Genomic DNA, 17,042 nt, shown 5'->3' with positions numbered 1-17,042 from the left:
GGTTAACGGGTACAAAAATAATAATTAGAAAGAAGAGCCAGGCACAGTGACTCATGCCTGCATTCCCAGCACTTTGGGAGCCCAAGGCGGGAGGATCACCTGAGGTCAGGAGTTTGAGACCAGCCAGGGCAACATGGTGAAACCCCATCTCTACTACAAATACAAAAATTAACTGGGCAGAGGTAGAGGTTGCAGTGAGCAGAGATCACACCACTGTACTCCAGCCTGGGCAACAGAGCAAGACTCTGCCTCATAATAATATAATAATAATAATAATAATAGGCTGGGAGTGTTGGCTCATGCCTGTAATCCCAGCATTCTGGGAGGCCGAGGCAGGTGGATCACCTGAGGTCAGGAGTTTGAGACCAGTCTGACCAACGTGGTGAAACCCTGCCTCTACTAAATACAAAAAATTAGCCGGGCATGGTGGCACATGCCTGTAATCCCAGCTACTTGGGAGGCTGAGGCAGGAGAATTGCTTGAACCCAGGAGGCAGAGGTTGCAATAAGCCAAGAATGCACCATTGCACTCCAGCCTGGGCAACAAGAGTGAAACTCTGTTTCAAAAAATAATAATAATAATAATTAGAAAGAATGAAGAAGATCTACTATTTGACAGCACATCAGGGTGACTAGCTGTACATTTTAAAGTAACTAAAAGAGGCCGGGCGTCATGGCTCGCACCTGTAATCCCAGCACTTTGGAAGGCTAAAATGAGGGATTCTTTGAGGCCAAGAGTTCTATATAAGCCTGGTCAACATAGCAGAGACTATCTCTACTAAAAAGAAAAAAAAAAAAAAAACAATGAAAAGGGTGTAATTGGCCAGCTGCGGTGGCTCATGCCTGTAATCCCTGCACTTTGGGAGACTGAGGCAGGCAGATTACCTGAGGTCAGGAGTTCAAGACCAGTCTGGCCAACATGGTGAAACCTTGACTCTACTAAAAATATAGAAATTAGTTGGGTGTAGTGGCACATGCTTGTAATCCCAGCTACTCGGGAGGCTGAAGCAGGAGAATTGTTTGAACCCAGGAGGCAGAGGTTGCAGTGAGCTGAGATCGCACTGCTGCACTACGGCCTGGGTGACAGAGTGAGGCTCTGTCTCAAAAAAAAAAAAAGTGTAATTGGATTGGTTGTAACACAAAGGGTAAATGCTTGAGGGAGTGGATACCCCATTTTCTAGGTCCTGTAAGGAATCCCCCACGGGTACCAAGTAAGGACTTTACCTTTGTATATTACGCAGGTTTTCCAACAGAGGGCACTAAAGAGTTGGAGGAAGAGGTGCCAGGCAGGCTAGGACTCGGTTTCACTCTGGCGACATTCTTACAGCGGCTTCCTCAAGCGTCCCTGCGCATACAGCATGCCACATTGTTCACTGGGTGAGAGGGAACAGGCTGTGTCACCCCAATAGTCCCAGGGAGATCAGATGGGGCCAGAGGGAGGGCAACCAGAGGGCCCTGGGTCAGTGTGAGATGCCTGCAGCTTGGCGAGGCTCCCCAAGCAGGTGTGGGGACATACCCAGCATCTCAATCTCTAGGCCCTGCAGCTCTGCCTCAATAACCTCAAAGATCTCCAAGCCTCCAGCGAAGTTGGCCGCAGTGACTCCTGTGGTCCTGCCGTGAAGCCGCTCTGGGAAGAGAGGTGTTGGGGAGTCAGGCCCTTAACCGAGGTCACCCCCAATCATGCCCCCTCCCTAGCCCCTGGCCTTGTCCCTCCCATGGCCCCAGTCCCCATCCCTGCCCCAGTTCCATCCTAGATTCTGCTCTTGGATGGACATCAGCTCCAGCCCCTGACCCTGACCCTGACCCCTGCCCCAGTCCCTATCCTGGAATTCTCCCAGCCTGGTCCTCCTGGCCTCCACCCATCTCCTTTGCCTCCTGCTTCAACTAGCTCAGGTTTCTACTGATGAGGATGATGTTCAGACCTCTCCAGTGGAGCTGCAGGGGATTCATTCATTAAGTCAACAAATAGTGACTGCCTGCTGACTGCCTGTTATACAGTGTTACTACAGGCACTGCCCATACAGAGCTGAGTGCAAGAGCAAAACAAAATTGCAAAGGCCCTGTCTGGCAGCTCAGAGGATAGCCCAGAGTCCAGTGTTACTCAGTGAAGGGGCCAGTTGTCTAAGAGCTCAGCGAGATGGACCCAGGACCAGATCACAGGGCCTCCAACATCCTAGTAAAGACTGTGGTGTTGAGGCTGGGTGTGGTGGCTCATGCCTGTAATCCTAGCACTTTTTTATTTCATTCATTCATTCATTTATTCATTCATTCATTCATTTGAGACAGAGTCTCATTCTGTCACCCAGGCCGGAGTGCTGTTGCACGATCTCTGCTCACTGCAACCTCCAGATCCCAGGTTCAAGTGATCATTCTGCCTCAGTCTCCCGAGTACCTGGGATTACAGGCGCATGCCCACCACGCAAGGCTAATTTTTGTATTTTTAGTAGAGACGGGGTTTCACCACGTTGGCCAGGCTGGTTTCGAACTACTGACCTCAGGTGATCCGCCCACCTCAGCCTCCCAAAGTACTGGGATTATAGGCTGGGCATGGTGGCTCACTTTAGGAGGCCAAGGTAGGAGGATTGCTTGAGCCCAGGAGTTCAAGACCAGCCTGGGCAACATAGTGAAACCCCATCTCTAAAATAATGATAATAATAATAATAATAATAAACAACGATTTGGCGTTTATTCTCAGTGACAACAAAAATCCAATAATTCAAGTGTTTGTCGCTTCCTTCACTCATATCTTCATTCAAAAGGTGTTTACTGAGCACCTGCTCCTTGCTAGCGGTGCTGGGGACACAGAGTAACCAGGACAGACCCACTCCCTCTCATGCACCCTCCACTCAGTAGCCAGAGGTTTCTTTTCCTTTTTTTTTTTTTTTGAGACAGAGTCTTGCTGTGTTGCCCAGGCTGGAGCGCAGTGGCATGATCTTGGCTCACTGCAACCTCTGCCTCCCAGGTTTAAGTGATTCTCCTGCCTCAGCCTCCTGAGTAGCTGGAATTACAGGTGTGCACCACCATGCCCAGCTAATTTTTGTATTTTCAGTAGAGACGGGGGTTTCACCATGTTGGCCAGGCTGGTCTCGAACTTCTGACCTCAGGTGATCCGTCCGCCTCAGCCTCCAAAGGGCTGGGATTACAGGCATGAGCCACCGTATCCGACCCATCTAGATATCTCTTTCTAAAGCACAAACTTGTCTCTGCCTCTCTCCTGCTTGGAACTTGCCTTGGCACCCCAGGGCCCTTGGGACAAAGCCCTGCTCCTCATTCTGGTCCCGTGTGGCCTGGCTCTTGCCTAAGTCGTCAGCTCTGCCTCCTGCCAAAGGCCCCTTTATAGCAGTCCATGCACAACAGACAATTCATCTCGCCCCAAACAAGTACCGCCAGGGTTTTCCTGCCTCTGGGTCTTCGCACATGCTATTCTTTCCTCTTCTTTCTGCCTTGAATGCCTTTCCCCTTGCAATACGGTTAGCAAATATTTGTGGAGTGGGTGTTATCAGCATTTCGGTGCATGTCTGACCCTCTCATCCAGCATATCTGAGGGTGAGGTGTTATGTGGGACCGAGTGCCCATCACCTTTGGAGGGAGGCTGTGCCTGAATGTCTCAACAGTTCCATGCAACTGAGAGGCTGATGCTGTGTGATGGTGTGAAAGCCATTCATTCATTCAACAAACACTTTGCCCAGTATCTACTCTGTGGTTTCCCTGGGTTAGCTGGCACTGGTCAAGACAGCCTCAGCCCCTGTGCTCATGGGGCCAACAGTCCAGTGGGGGTGACAGACCGGTCCCCAGGCAGTGATGACCAGAGTGGTCATCACTACCCAGTGACTTACAACTAACCACAAATAGTCTCTCTTACCCTAGTGTTGCCCTTCCCCTTGGGGGCTATCTCCTCCTCCCTCTTACCTACTCCAGGACGATGGTCTGGCTTTTCTCTCATCTTTCCCCTGTATCACGACTTCTCCCTCTTCTGAAACATTCCCAGCAGCATACAAACCTGCCATGACCCCCCCATCTTCCCCATCTAGGTACTTCCCCCGTCCATCCCTCCCTCCCTCCCTTCCTTCCCGTTCTTTTTTATTTTGAGACAAAGTCTCACTCTATTGCCCAGGCTCGAGTACAATGGCACAATCCTGACTCACTGCAGCCTCGACCTCCTGGGCTCAAGTGATTCTCCCATCAGCCTCACGAGGAGCTGGGACCACAGGTGCACACCACCACACTCAGCCAGTTTTTGTATTTTTTGTAGAGATGGGGTCTCGCTATATTGCTCGGGCTAGTCTCGAACTCCTGGGCTCAATCGATGCTCTCACCTCAGCCTCCCAAAGTGCTGAGATTACAGGTATAAGCCACCATGCACTGCCACTTCCCCATTTCTTACCATCCCACCCCTTCACTCAACATTGCAAAGAGGATGGTCTCCTCTGGCTCTCCTTCCACACCCTCTTGTTCCCATCCCTGCCATGCCTAGGTGGGAAGATTGATTGAGGCCAGGAGTTCAAGACCAGCCTGTGCAAAATAGTGAGACCCCACCAAAAAAAAAGGGGGGGGGGAGGGAAAGGAAAGGAAAAAGGAAAGGAACGGAACGGAACGGAAAGGAAAGCGGCTGAAAGCCAGGCTGGCTAGTGAGCTGGAGTTTAAGGAGTGAGGGAAGCTCTGTGCTCCAGGGCTGCAAGTCTACTACAAGACCACCAAGCTGCCACTCTCCCAGGCAGCTCTACTCCTCAGGGACTCTCGCTAAACTCATTGTAAAGGGAAGTCCTGGCCAGGCATGGTGGCTCACGCCTGTAATCCCAGCACTTTGGGAGGCCGAGGCGGGTGGGTCACGAGGTCAGGAGTTTGAGACCAGTCTGGTCAATATGGTGAAACCTCATCTCTACTAAAAAAAAAAAAAAAACAAAAATTAGCCGGGTGTGGTAGCACATGCCTGTAATCCCAGCTACTTAGGAGGCTGAGGCAGGAGAATCGCTTGAACCTGGAAGGCGGAGGTTTCAGTGAGCTGAGATCTCACCACTGCACTCCAGCCTAGACGACAAAGCGAGACCGAGACTCCATCTCAAAAAAAAAAAAAAGGAAAAGAAAAAGGAAGTCCTGGGAGAGCATCCCCTTTGAACTGTGATCCACTCACTCCAGGTATGGAAGGGGAGCTGGAGGGAGTGCTCAGGAGGGAGGAGATGCTGGTTGATCTGCATCTACTTTTTTTTTTTTTTTTTTTTTTTTTTTTTGAGACAGAGTCTCTCTCTGCCCCCTAAAGCTAGAGTGCAGTAGCGCAATCTTGGCTCACTGCAACTGCTGCCTCCTGGGTTCAAGCGCTTCTCCTGCCTCAGCCTCCTGAGTAGTTGGGATTACAGGCATGCACCACCACGCCTGGCTAATTTTTTTTTTTTTTTTTTTGAGGCGGAGTCTTGCTCTGTCACCCAGGCTGGAGTGCAGTGGCGCGATCTCAGCTCCCTGCAAGCTCTGGTTCCCAGGTTCATGCTATTCGCCTGCCTCAGCCTCCCAAGAAGCTGGGACTACAGGCGCCCGCCACCATGCCCAGCTAATTTTTTGTATTTTTTAGTAGAGATGGGGTTTCACCATGTTAGCCAGGATGGTCTCGATTTCTTGACCTGGTGATCCACCTGCCTCGGCCTCCCAAAGTGCTGGGATTACAGGCGTGAGCCACTGCGCTCAGCCGCCTGGTGAATTTTTATATTTTCAGTAGAGCCAGGGTTTCACCATGTTGGCCAGGCTGGTCTCGAACTCCTGGCTTCAGGTGATCTGCCCGCCTCGGCCTCCCAAAATGCTGTAATTACAGGCATGAGCTACAGCGCGCAGCCAATAATACAATTTTTTTAAGGCTCACCTTTATCTGGCCCTTTCTGGTACTGCATTCAGCATCCCCTGCTCCACCCCCATCCCCACCCCCGCACACTTCTCCACTCTAGGTGGAGAGCAGAAATCATCTTCTTCTGTTAAATAGGTTCTGGTCCCTTCTGCCTCAGGGCCCTCGCATATGCTGTTCTCTGTGTCTGCAACTCTTCACCCTACTCCCATTTCACCTACTTCCACCTTCCGGGCTCAGCTCCAACACCACTCATCACTTCCTCTCTCTTGTCCAGATTAGGTCAGACAGATCCTGCTTCACCTTCATAAAGCTCCTTTACTTCTTCATGGCTCTAATCACAGTGCCAAGAAAATTGTATCTAAATTATAAATTACGGCTGGGTGCAGTGGCTCATGCTTGCAATCCTAGCACTTGGGAGGCCAAGACGGGAGAATCCCTTGAGCTTAGGAGTTCAAGACCAACCTGGGCAACACTGTGAGAGTCATCTCTATTTTATTTTTTTAAAATAATTTTTATTTTTATTTATTTTTGAGACGGAGTCTCACTCTGTCACCCAGGCTGGAGTGCAGTAGCCTGATCTTGGCTCACTGCAACCTTCACCTCCTGGGCTCAAGCGATTCTCCTCCCTCAGCCTCCCGAGTAGCTGGGATACAGGCATGTGCCACCACGCCTGGCTAATGTATTTTTAGTGGAAACAGGGTTTCACCATGTTGGCCTGGCTAGTCTAGAACTCCTGACCTCAGGTGATCTGCCCACCTCGATCTCCCAAAGTGTTGGGATTAAAGACGTGTGTAACTGCAACTGGCCTATTTATTTTTGAGACAGGGTCTTGCTCTGTCGCCCAAGCTAGAGTGCAGTGGCACAATCTTGGCTCACTTCAACCTCTGCCTCCAAGGATCAAGCGATTCTCATGCCCCAGCTCCTGAGTAGCTGGGATTACCAGCACATGCCTCGGCTCCCAAAGTGCTGGGATTACAGGCGTGAGCCACTGCGCTCAGCCGCCTGGTGAATTTTTATATTTTCAGTAGAGCCAGGGTTTCACCATGTTGGCCAGGCTGGTCTCGAACTCCTGGCTTCAGGTGATCTGCCCGCCTCGGCCTCCCAAAATGCTGTAATTACAGGCATGAGCTACAGCGCGCAGCCAATAATACAATTTTTTTAAGGCTCACCTTTATCTGGCCCTTTCTGGTACTGCATTCAGCATCCCCTGCTCCACCCCCATCCCCACCCCCGCACACTTCTCCACTCTAGGTGGAGAGCAGAAATCATCTTCTTCTGTTAAATAGGTTCTGGTCCCTTCTGCCTCAGGGCCCTCGCATATGCTGTTCTCTGTGTCTGCAACTCTTCACCCTACTCCCATTTCACCTACTTCCACCTTCCGGGCTCAGCTCCAACACCACTCATCACTTCCTCTCTCTTGTCCAGATTAGGTCAGACAGATCCTGCTTCACCTTCATAAAGCTCCTTTACTTCTTCATGGCTCTAATCACAGTGCCAAGAAAATTGTATCTAAATTATAAATTACGGCTGGGTGCAGTGGCTCATGCTTGCAATCCTAGCACTTTGGGAGGCCAAGACGGGAGAATCCCTTGAGCTTAGGAGTTCAAGACCAACCTGGGCAACACTGTGAGAGTTCATCTCTATTTTATTTTTTTAAAATAATTTTTTATTTTTATTTATTTTTGAGACGGAGTCTCACTCTGTCACCCAGGCTGGAGTGCAGTAGCCTGATCTTGGCTCACTGCAACCTTCACCTCCTGGGCTCAAGCGATTCTCCTCCCTCAGCCTCCCGAGTAGCTGGGATTACAGGCATGTGCCACCACGCCTGGCTAATGTATTTTTAGTGGAAACAGGGTTTCACCATGTTGGCCTGGCTAGTCTAGAACTCCTGACCTCAGGTGATCTGCCCACCTCGATCTCCCAAAGTGTTGGGATTAAAGACGTGTGTAACTGCAACTGGCCTATTTATTTTTGAGACAGGGTCTTGCTCTGTCGCCCAAGCTAGAGTGCAGTGGCACAATCTTGGCTCACTTCAACCTCTGCCTCCAAGGATCAAGCGATTCTCATGCCCCAGCTCCCTGAGTAGCTGGGATTACCAGCACATGCCTCGGCCTCCCAAAGTGCTTGGATTACAGGTATGAGCCATCCCCCGTAATTTTTGTATTTTTAGTAACAGTGGGGTTTCACCATGTTGGCCAGGCTATCGTCTCTATTTTTAAAAATTAAACTATAAATTATGATTACTAGAACTATCTGTGAGAACATCTTATTACTGTTTTTCCCACTGGACTGCAACCTCTGTGAGGGCAGGGACTGGCTGCTACACCCCCAGCCCCAGCACAGGTCAGGTACCCAAAATGTGTGCGTTGAATTAATAAAATACAAGTAAATACAGAACCAGGGCAAAAATCTAGGGCCCCTGATTTCCCAACTACAGCTTCACCTTCCGTAAGCCAGGCATGGAGGTCTTGGGACCCCCATTCTCAGAGATATCAACCAACTCACCCTTAGCTTAGGTAGGGAGACCAAAGGAACTAACCATAATGGTTAACGCTTAAGAGTTTTAATCAGTCTGCCATAGAAAGCTCCTCCCCATTCTCCATCTTGGGGGCTAAGATCTTGGCTTTGGGTTGGGATGAGGGACAGGGGTATCAGGTTGGGAGGGGAGAGTAAATATGAATACGGTTGAGGGACCAGAGCTGGGATCAGAAGAAAGCGCAGCTGAGAAGGAGCAGAAAGAGGCTGCTAACCCCAGTCCCTGAGCCAAATCAGAAATCCAAGTCCTTTTATAGCATCCAGGAGCCAAATGTAGTGAAATCCACACGTCATGTCGTTCTTATCTGCAAAGTGCTGTCATCTGGAGCCCAAAGCACCAGGGCAAGGTTGAATTGGGCCCAAAGCACCTGAAGGGTGTCACTTTAGGTCTGGAGAGTCAGGAAGAGATGCCACTTTGGCCTAGAGAGTTGACAGCGAGCATCATCTCGGCCTGGAGGGACGTGCAGGAAATGCCACCTTGGTCCAGAGTTGGGAGGAAGATCCCCTGCCTTAGGTTAGGAGGGGCCATCATTTTGGGCCTGCCGAAGGAAGGAAACCATGGGGAGTCCCCAGAGCCCAGGATCAGGGAGGTGTAAGCACGATGGAGACAGCAAAAGCAAGCAAAACCTATCCCACCTATCCCATGGCACAGCTGGACTTGGGAAACAGAAATCAGGCTAAGAGGGCGGGGCTAAGCTCAAGGAGGAAGGAGGAGGCAGGAGGCAAAAGATGGGAGAACAAAAAGTAGAACGAACCCACGGAACCAGGGCCAAGCCTGGGCAGCAGAACAAGGACCCAGCTGGCCGGGTGCAGTGGCCCACGCCTGTAATCCCAGCACCTTGGGAGGTGAGGCTGGGGGATCACCTGAAGCCAAGAGTTGGACACCAGCCTGGCCAACATGCTGAAACCTCATCTCTACTAAAAATATAAAAATTAGCCAGGCATGGTGGTGCATGCCTGTAATCCTAGCTACTCGGGAGGCTGACGCAGGAGAATCACTTGAACTCTGGAGGTGGAGGTGGCAGTGAGCCGAGATCACGCCACTGCACTCCAGCCTGAGCGACAGAGTGAGACCCTGTCTCTAAAAACAAAACAAGCACCCAGCCCGGGGCAGGGGGAGTTCTGGAGGTGGAGCTAGGATGGGAGGCGTGGCCAACTGGGTGAAGGAAGACGGCAGGGAAGCTGTGCCACACCCCGGGTTCCTGTGGGCAGAGCGGGAACAAGCCCTCCACCATACGCAGACACAAACTCAGAAAGAGCACAGCCGGGTGTGAGAGCTCACACCTGTAACCCCAGCACTTTGGGACGTCTGGGTAGGAGAATCGCTTGAGCCCATAAGTTTGAGAACAGCCTGGGCAACCCAGTGAGACCTTCTCCCCTCTTCAAACTGTCACAAAAAAAAATTAACCAGGCAACTGGGCATGGTGGTGTAGGTCTGCAGTCCCCGCTACTCTGGAAGGCTGAGCTGGGAGGATCACTTGAGCCCAGGAGGTCGAGGCTGCAGTGAGTGATAATCCTGCCACTGCACTCTAGCGTGGGTGACAGACAGACACCCTGTCTCAAAAAAAAAAAAAGAGAGCGAGCGTGAAAAGAAAGGCAAAGACAAACTATGACATGATGAGCCCCCAGGGTGGAAACACATGAAGGAGCAACTATTTATCAAAGGTTGGAGCTAAGCCTCAGGCAGGGTAAGGCTCAGAACCAGGCCGCAGGGTCAGGATAGGTGGAGGAACCAGATCTAAGGGTAGTGGGGCCCTGGTCTCCACAGTAGGGGTTGAACTATATCCAACATAAAGCATTATCCAAGGGGACCGGATTAGCCCCTATGGGTGGCACTAAGATGGGAGCGGGGGGTGGGGGGTGATAAGAGACATGGGGACAGAGTCAGGTCCCAGAGGCAGCAAGGCCTACCCCCAAATTGCAGTCAGATTGGGAAGTAGAATCATGGCTAGGCCCGCGGCCCCGGGTCTTGCTCAGGCTCGGTCCCTGGCACGCCGCGGATGTCCGGCAGCAAGCGGCAGCCAGCCACGATGTCCAGACGCTCGGCCAGCGCACAAAGGTCCCCGCGCGCCAGGCGCACGCTGTGGGCCGCCGCCAGCCCCGCCGCTTGGGCTGCTGCCAGCCTACCAGCCAGGGCGGCCACGTCGCGGCCCGCACGGCGGTAAACACCGCTCACCGCGGCCGCCACGTCGTGGTCCAGCCGCGCCTGGCTCTCCGCCAGCCGAAGTTGCAGGAGCGAGCGCGCGGGGGCGGGCGCCGGGGCCTCTTCCGCGCCCCAGGCCTCCTCCGCCAATTCCCGCTGCACCACGAGCGGAGGCAGGTCCCTCGGCGCGGCCGTCGGCTCCGGCTCCGGGTCCGAGTCGGTCTCTGCGGCCTCCCCAGCCACCCGCAGCCCCGTGGGGCGGCCGCGCGTCGGGCCCGAGGGACCCAGGTACAGCTCCTCCTCCTCCGACGAGGACACAGAGGGCTCAGAATCCGTCTCGGTCGCCTCCCCAGGCACCACCGTCTCCGGCCTCCGCAGGGGCCTCCGCCGACGACCCTGGGACGCCATGGCGCCGAGCTAGGGGAAAAGAACGAAGAGACTGCACGTGAGACGGGCGCCGCGGTGGGTAAAAGGCGCAGATCCTGGATTCCCAGCCCCTTCGCTGATTCTCTTAACGACTTGGGGTCAGTTGCTCCCCCTGCCTGGGCCTCAGTTTCCTCTTCTGTAAACTGGGTGATGATGGGGGTTACTGGACCCCAGGCTCTTCAGCGTACAGATGGGGAAACTGAAGACCAGCTCCATCAGGGATCTGGGGCCCGAGTTCCCGGAGTCCCAAGCCGAGCTCTTTACGAATTTGCTTCCTAGTAGCAGCCACACCCTCCACCTGGTCCACCATGCCAATCTCAGACCCGGAAGCACTCGGGCCCTTGAGCTGCTCGGGACCAGTGCCAGAGTCGCAGAAAGGATGACAGTCCGACTGGACTCCGCTGGGGACACTCATGGAATGGGGGAAGCGCTATAGCCAAAGACCGTACCCGGCAGCTGACGCTCCGAGCCTGCGGGATCCTCTTCCTAGCCCGAGTGCGGAGTCCTCACTGTGGCAGCTGAAGGGCTGCGATCTCGACCAATAGGGGAGCGGGTTGGGCGGGCATTAGCAGCCAAATCACGTGGATTCGCTCGGCTACCAATCAGGATGCAAGTTCTCAGCATCAGCTTTGAGGGAGCGTGCAGAAGATCACATGAATGGAGGAACTGCCAATAGAGAAGCGGCTGGGCCGGCTTTTCCAGGTTGTGCGACGAGGAAAGTCTGGAGTGGACAAATAGGGATTTTAAAAGCCGAGTAATTTGACCAATAGGAATGCTCGAGAACCCGGAAATAGGGAAGGGACGGCAGCAAGGGCAGAAGATGTTGTCACGTGTGGCCAGAGGAGGAGTAGGCCCGCCCCCTAGTATCCCAGGCTCACGCGCACACCACATGAGCCCGAGGTGGGGAGGCGGGGCTGGTCTAAAACACCAGTGGAAGCGGGAGTAGGAGGGCTCGCGCCGTGACTTGAGAGGCGTGGCTTACCAAGCCTGGCCAATGAGAGCGGGAAGCGCTGGGCGCATCTTTAGGCGCGCGAGGAGGGCTCATGGCGGATACTGTGCTGTTCGAGTTTCTTCACACGGAGATGGTGGCGGAGCTGTGGGCTCACGACCCCGACCCCGGCCCGGGGGTGAGCGCCGGGTCCCGTGGGGAGGAAGCGGGGGCCACCACGGTAACGCCTCGGGGAGAGCGGAGGGCCTGTCAGGCGTCCGGGTTCGAACCCCGACCCAGCCCCGGCCTTGCAGGGCAACGTCTGGCGCTGGCTTCCTCCTCTGGAAAGTGGGGTTCGCGACGGTGCCGGCTCGGGGTTATTGCTAAATTGAGCGAGATGACTCAATTGAGCGAGATGACTAAATTGAGCACTTAGCTCACGGCGTGAGTAACCGGCAAGTAATCATAATAATGCTGTTACTGGGCGTGTGCTGAGGACTCGGCACTCACAAGGTATGCGACCCAATGACTTAATCTTTGTGTGTCCTAGTTTTCTCTTTTGTAAAATGAGCATCATAACGTACCTGAGCCTCAGCATGGGACATTTATTCATGCGACACCCACTTATTGAGTGTCTTGTATTCCAGGCACTGTTCTAAGACAGAATCCCTGTCCTCGTGAAGCTTACATTTCACTAGGGGAGTCAAATAAACTGAAATATGCCGGTTGGGTGCTGTGGCTCACGCCTGTAATCCCAGCACTTTGGGAGGCCGAGGCGGTCGGATCACCTGAGGTCAGGAGTTCAAGACCAGCCTGGCCAACATGGTGAAACCCCGTCTCTACAAAAATTAGCCGAGCATGATGGCGAGTACCTGTAATCCCAGCTACTCTGGAGTCTGAGACAGGAGAATGGCTTGAATCTGGGAGGCGGAGGTTGCAGTGAGCCAAGATTGTGCCATTGCACTCCAGCCTGGGCGACAGAGCGAGACTTGTCTCAGGAAAAAAAAAAGAGATAGGGTTTTGCCATGTTGCCCAGGCTGGTCTTGAACCCCTAGACTCAAGTAATTCTTCCGCCTGGGCCTCCCAAAGTGCTGGGATTACAGGCGTGAACTACCACGACTGGCCTGGGATGTGTGTGTGCGCGCGCATAACAGGGTCCTGATTGGTTGTCCAGGCTGCCTGGAGTGCAGTGATACAATCATGGCTCACTGCTACCTCAACCTCCTAGGTTCAAGCGATCATCCCACTTCTCAGCCTGCCAGGTAGCTGGGACCACAAGCGCAGCTGGTGCCACCACTACTGGCTAATTTTTGTATTTTTAGTAGAAATGGGGTTTTGCCACGTTGGCCAGGCTGGTCTCAGAACACCCGACCCCAGGCGATGCATGTGCCTTGGCCTCCCAAAGTGCTGGGATTATAGGCGTGAGCTAGGGCGCATGGCCTTTTTTTGTCTTTGTTTTTGTTTTTGAGATGGAGTTTTGCTCTTGTTGCCCAGGCTGGAGTGCAATGGCACAATCTTGGCTCACCACAGCCTCCGCCTCCTGTGTTCAAGTGATTCTTCTGCCTCTGCCTCCAGAGTAGCTGGGATTACAGGCATGTGCCACCATGCCCAGCCAATTTTGTGTGTTTAGTAGACATGGGATTTTTCCATGTTGGTCAAGCTGGTCTTGAACTCCTGACCTCAGGCGATCTGCCTGCCTTGGCCTCCCAGAGTGCTGGGATTACAGGCATGAGCCACCATGCCCGTCCTTGTTTTGTTTTTGAGATGGGGGGTCTCACTCTGTCACCCATGCTGGAGTGTAGTGTCGCAGTGTTGGCTCCCTGCATCGTCCACCTCAAAGGCTCATGCGTAGCTAATTTTTTTTTTTTTGAGACAGAGTCTTGCTCTGTCGCCCAGGCTGGAGTGCAGTGACGCAATCTCGACTCACTGCCAGCTCCACCCCCCGGGTTCACACCATTCTCCTGCCTCAGCCTCCCGAGTAGCTGGGACTACAGGCACCCACCACCACCTCCGGCTAATTTTTTGTATTTTTTTTTTTTTTAGTAGAGACGGGGTTTCACTGTGTTAGCCAGGATGGTCTCCATCTCCTGACCTCGTGATCCACCTGTCTGGGCCTCCCAAAGTGCTAGGATTATGGGTGTGAGCTACTGCGCCTGGCCAATTTTTTTTTTTTTTTATGTTTAGTAGAGATGGGCTTTCACCATCTTAGCCAGGCTGGTCTCGAACTCCTGACCTCGTGATTCACCCACTTCAGCCTCCCAAAGTGCTGGGATTATAGGCGTGAGCCACTGTGCCCGGCCATGTAAGACATTTTTATTGGCTCTGGTTTCCTTCTAGGATTAGAAGCCCCAGGGAGGATGTTGCTTGTTACCATCTCAACATACAGATATAAACCTGTCATAAGTTGAAAACATCATAAATCGGCCGGGCGCGGTGGCTCAAGCCAGTAATCCCAGCACTTTGGGAGGCCGAGACGGGCGGATCACGAGGTCAGGAGATTGAGACCATCCTGGCTAACACGGTGAAACCCCGTCTCTACTAAAAAAATACAAAAAACTAGCCAGGCGAGGTGGCGGGCGCCTGTAGTCCCAGCTGCTCGGGAGGCTGAGGCAGGAGAATGGCGTAAACCCGCGAGGCGGAGCTTGCAGTGAGCTGAGATCTGGCCACTGCACTCCAGCCTGGGCGACAGAGCAAGACCCTGTCTCAAAAAAATAAAAGAAAACATCATACATCAAAAATGCATTTAGCCAGCTGTGGCAACTTGCACCTGTAATCCCAGGTACTCAGGAGGCAGAGGTGGGAGGATCACTTGAGGCCCAGTGTTCAAGACTAGCCTGGGCAACATAGCAAGACCCCACCTCTAAATTTTAATTTTTTTATTTTTATTTATTTTTATTTATTTATTTTCGAGACAGAGTCTCTCTCTGTCGCCCAGGCTGGCGCAGTCTTGGTTCACTGCAAGCTCTGCCTCCTGGGTTCACGCCATTCTCCCACCTCAGCCTCCTGAGTAGTTGGGACTACAGGTGCCCGCCACCACTCCTGGCTAATTGTGTTTTTTTTGTGTGTATTTTTAGTAGAGACGGGGTTTCACCATGTTAGCCAGGATGGTTTCAATCTCCTGACCTCGTGATCTGCCTGCCTCAGCCTCCCAAAGTGCTGGGATTACAGGCGTGAGCCACTGTGCCTGGCCAAGAAATTTTTAAAATTAGCTGGGTGTGATGACGTATGCCTATACTACCAGCAACTCGGGAGCCTGAGGTGGGAGGATCACCTGGGCCCAGGAGTTCAAGGCTGCAGTGAGCTATGATCATGCCACTGCACTCCAGCCTGGGTGACAGAGTGAGACCCTGTCTCTAAAAAATCATGGGGATTACTCAGTGAGCCATCAAAAATTTTTGTCCTCCTGGAGCTTTGTCATCATTGGAGGAGACAGACAAGTAAATGAGTAAAGTATCTGGTACATTGTGTAACTGCTATGAGGAAGATACAGCATGGCCCAGAGAGTATGCATCAGCCTGGGGGTGGGTAGTAATGTCTCAACACTCCATATCCTTCCTGGCCTTCAAACCAGAAACCCCGGAGTCCTGACACCTGCCTTTTCTCCCTTACCTGCAACCCTGCCCCAGGCTCTGCCCAGTCTGCTGTCTAAATACCTTTCCCACGTGGCCCCTCCTCTGCCCTGGTCCAGCACTTTCCCCTCTGCTCCTGTTAAATGAGCCTGCTCCCTTCTCCCAGCCCATTCCACCTGTCACATCTTCATCATGCTAACACCTATTAATCCTTCAGATCTTAGCACAACAATCCCTTCCTCAGGGATGCCTTCCCTGAGCCCCCAGTCAAATTTGGATCTCCTTTATACATTCTTCTGGTCTCCCTCTCCCACTTTTTTCTTGGTAGGCTTCATCATACTCAATAAGGATGTATCTGATTTTCTTTTTTTTTAAAGAGAGTCTTGCTCTGTCACCCAGGCTGGAGTTCAGTAGCATGATCATAGTTCACTGTAGCCTCACACTCCTGGGCTCAAGTGATCCTCCCACCTCAGCCTCCTGAGTAGCTAGGAGTGCACACCACCATGCCCTGCTAATTTTGTTTGTTTGTTTGTTTGTTTGTTTCTTGAGACAGTCTTGCTCTGTCACCAGGCTGGAATGCAGTGACTGGATCTCAGCTCACTGCAAGCTCCGCCTCCCGGGTTTACGCCATTCTTCTGCCTCAGCCTCCCGAGTACCTGGGACTACAGACGCCCGCCACCTCGCCCAGCTAGTTGTTTGTATTTTTTAGTAGAGACGGGGTTTCACCGGGTTAGCCAGCATGGTCTCCGTCTCCTGACCTCGTGATCCACCCGTCTCAGCCTCCCAAAGTGCTGGGATTACAGGCTTGAGTCACCACCGTGCCTAGCCTCTGCTAATTTTTAAATTTTTTGTAGAGATGGGTTCTCACAATGTTGCCCAGGCTGCCCTTGAACTCCTGGGCTCAAGCGATCTTCCAAAAACTCACACCTGGGATTACAGGTGTGCGCCACCATGCCCTGCCAGGATGCATCTGAATTGTGTATCTGTATGATCCTTTGATTCACATGCATCTCCCCCTGCCGGAGTGTACCTTGTGTGGGATGGGCCTGGGTGTGTATTGATGACCACTATATGCCCTGGCTCGTAGTGGGTCCTCAGCGTGGACATGTTGAGGAGGTGAATGCAGAGCCTGTGTCATGGTGGGTGGGGATGGGTGGGAACTGGGATTCATTTGGTTTATGAGCAGTGCTAGCTGCTCCCTCCCTCCCCCCATATGAGTGCTTCCTGTGCATACTCATGGCTTCTCACTTTTGATTTCATTTGATCTTCTGACGATCCAGAGAGGTTGGCATGGTCCTCCCTGATTTATAGATGAGGCGGCAGAGGCTTTGATGGACGGAATTCCATGCTCCCAAGTGGCAGAGTCAGGACCGCAACCAGGCCTCCCACTTCCAAAGCCTGTGCTGTAAACTCTCACTTGCATTTTTGCCCTGGGAGGGATTTTAATGGGTTTCTGTGGTCAAGCGAGTGTGGGAAACTGGCTTACTCAGCTCTGCCTTTTAGAGCACATGAATGTGCCTGGGATCTTGGGCAGGGGTTCCCTACCCAGCTGCCACTACGTTCCGATGCTGGAGTCCCACACCAGAGACTCCGACAAACCCCATTGGGGTGA

At 52.7% G+C, this 17,042-nt stretch overlaps 2 protein-coding genes and 1 pseudogene across 9 annotated transcripts in view; 1 reads left to right on the top strand and 2 right to left on the bottom strand.

The window, feature by feature from the left end:
- Positions 1-11,866, bottom strand: part of BLOC1S3 (biogenesis of lysosomal organelles complex 1 subunit 3) — a 33,280-nt gene extending 21,414 nt beyond the window's left edge. Inside the window, exons 1-4 of one of the 4 annotated variants that reach the window (XR_004440412.1) lie at positions 11,383-11,866; positions 10,276-10,924; positions 1,516-1,626; positions 1,224-1,372 (exon numbers count right to left, since the gene is read on the bottom strand). Coding sequence is in view for 3 of the 4 variants with exons in the window: in XM_033223642.1 (XP_033079533.1) it covers positions 10,313-10,915 (603 nt within the window). In the remaining variant the exon portion in view is untranslated. Of the gene's footprint in view, positions 1-1,223; positions 1,373-1,515; positions 1,627-8,376; positions 10,925-11,382 lie in introns of those variants that run through there. The other 3 variants (XM_033223642.1, XM_033223641.1, XM_033223640.1) reach the window with 3 other exon arrangements.
- LOC117091391 lies at positions 8,379-10,174 on the bottom strand (annotated as a pseudogene). The gene has a single exon (XR_004440413.1). The product of XR_004440413.1 is annotated as a putative uncharacterized protein encoded by LINC00269 (transcript).
- Positions 11,867-11,924: 58 nt separating the features above from the next.
- TRAPPC6A (trafficking protein particle complex 6A) overlaps positions 11,925-17,042 on the top strand; it is a 16,115-nt gene continuing 10,997 nt past the window's right edge. For 3 of the 4 annotated variants that reach the window (XM_033223644.1, XM_033223648.1, XM_033223645.1), the window contains exon 1: positions 11,925-12,060. In XM_033223644.1, the coding sequence (XP_033079535.1) occupies positions 11,977-12,060 (84 nt within the window). In that variant the 5' untranslated portion in view covers positions 11,925-11,976. The remainder of the gene's footprint in view (positions 12,061-17,042) is intronic. The other variant, XM_033223650.1, reaches the window with a different exon arrangement.

Source organism: Trachypithecus francoisi, unplaced genomic scaffold (genome assembly GCF_009764315.1).
Source record: "Trachypithecus francoisi isolate TF-2019V2 unplaced genomic scaffold, Tfra_2.0 Lachesis_group12, whole genome shotgun sequence".
Classification (NCBI taxonomy): Eukaryota; Metazoa; Chordata; class Mammalia; order Primates; family Cercopithecidae; genus Trachypithecus; species Trachypithecus francoisi.
This window is presented reverse-complemented; position numbering and strand designations above follow the sequence as displayed.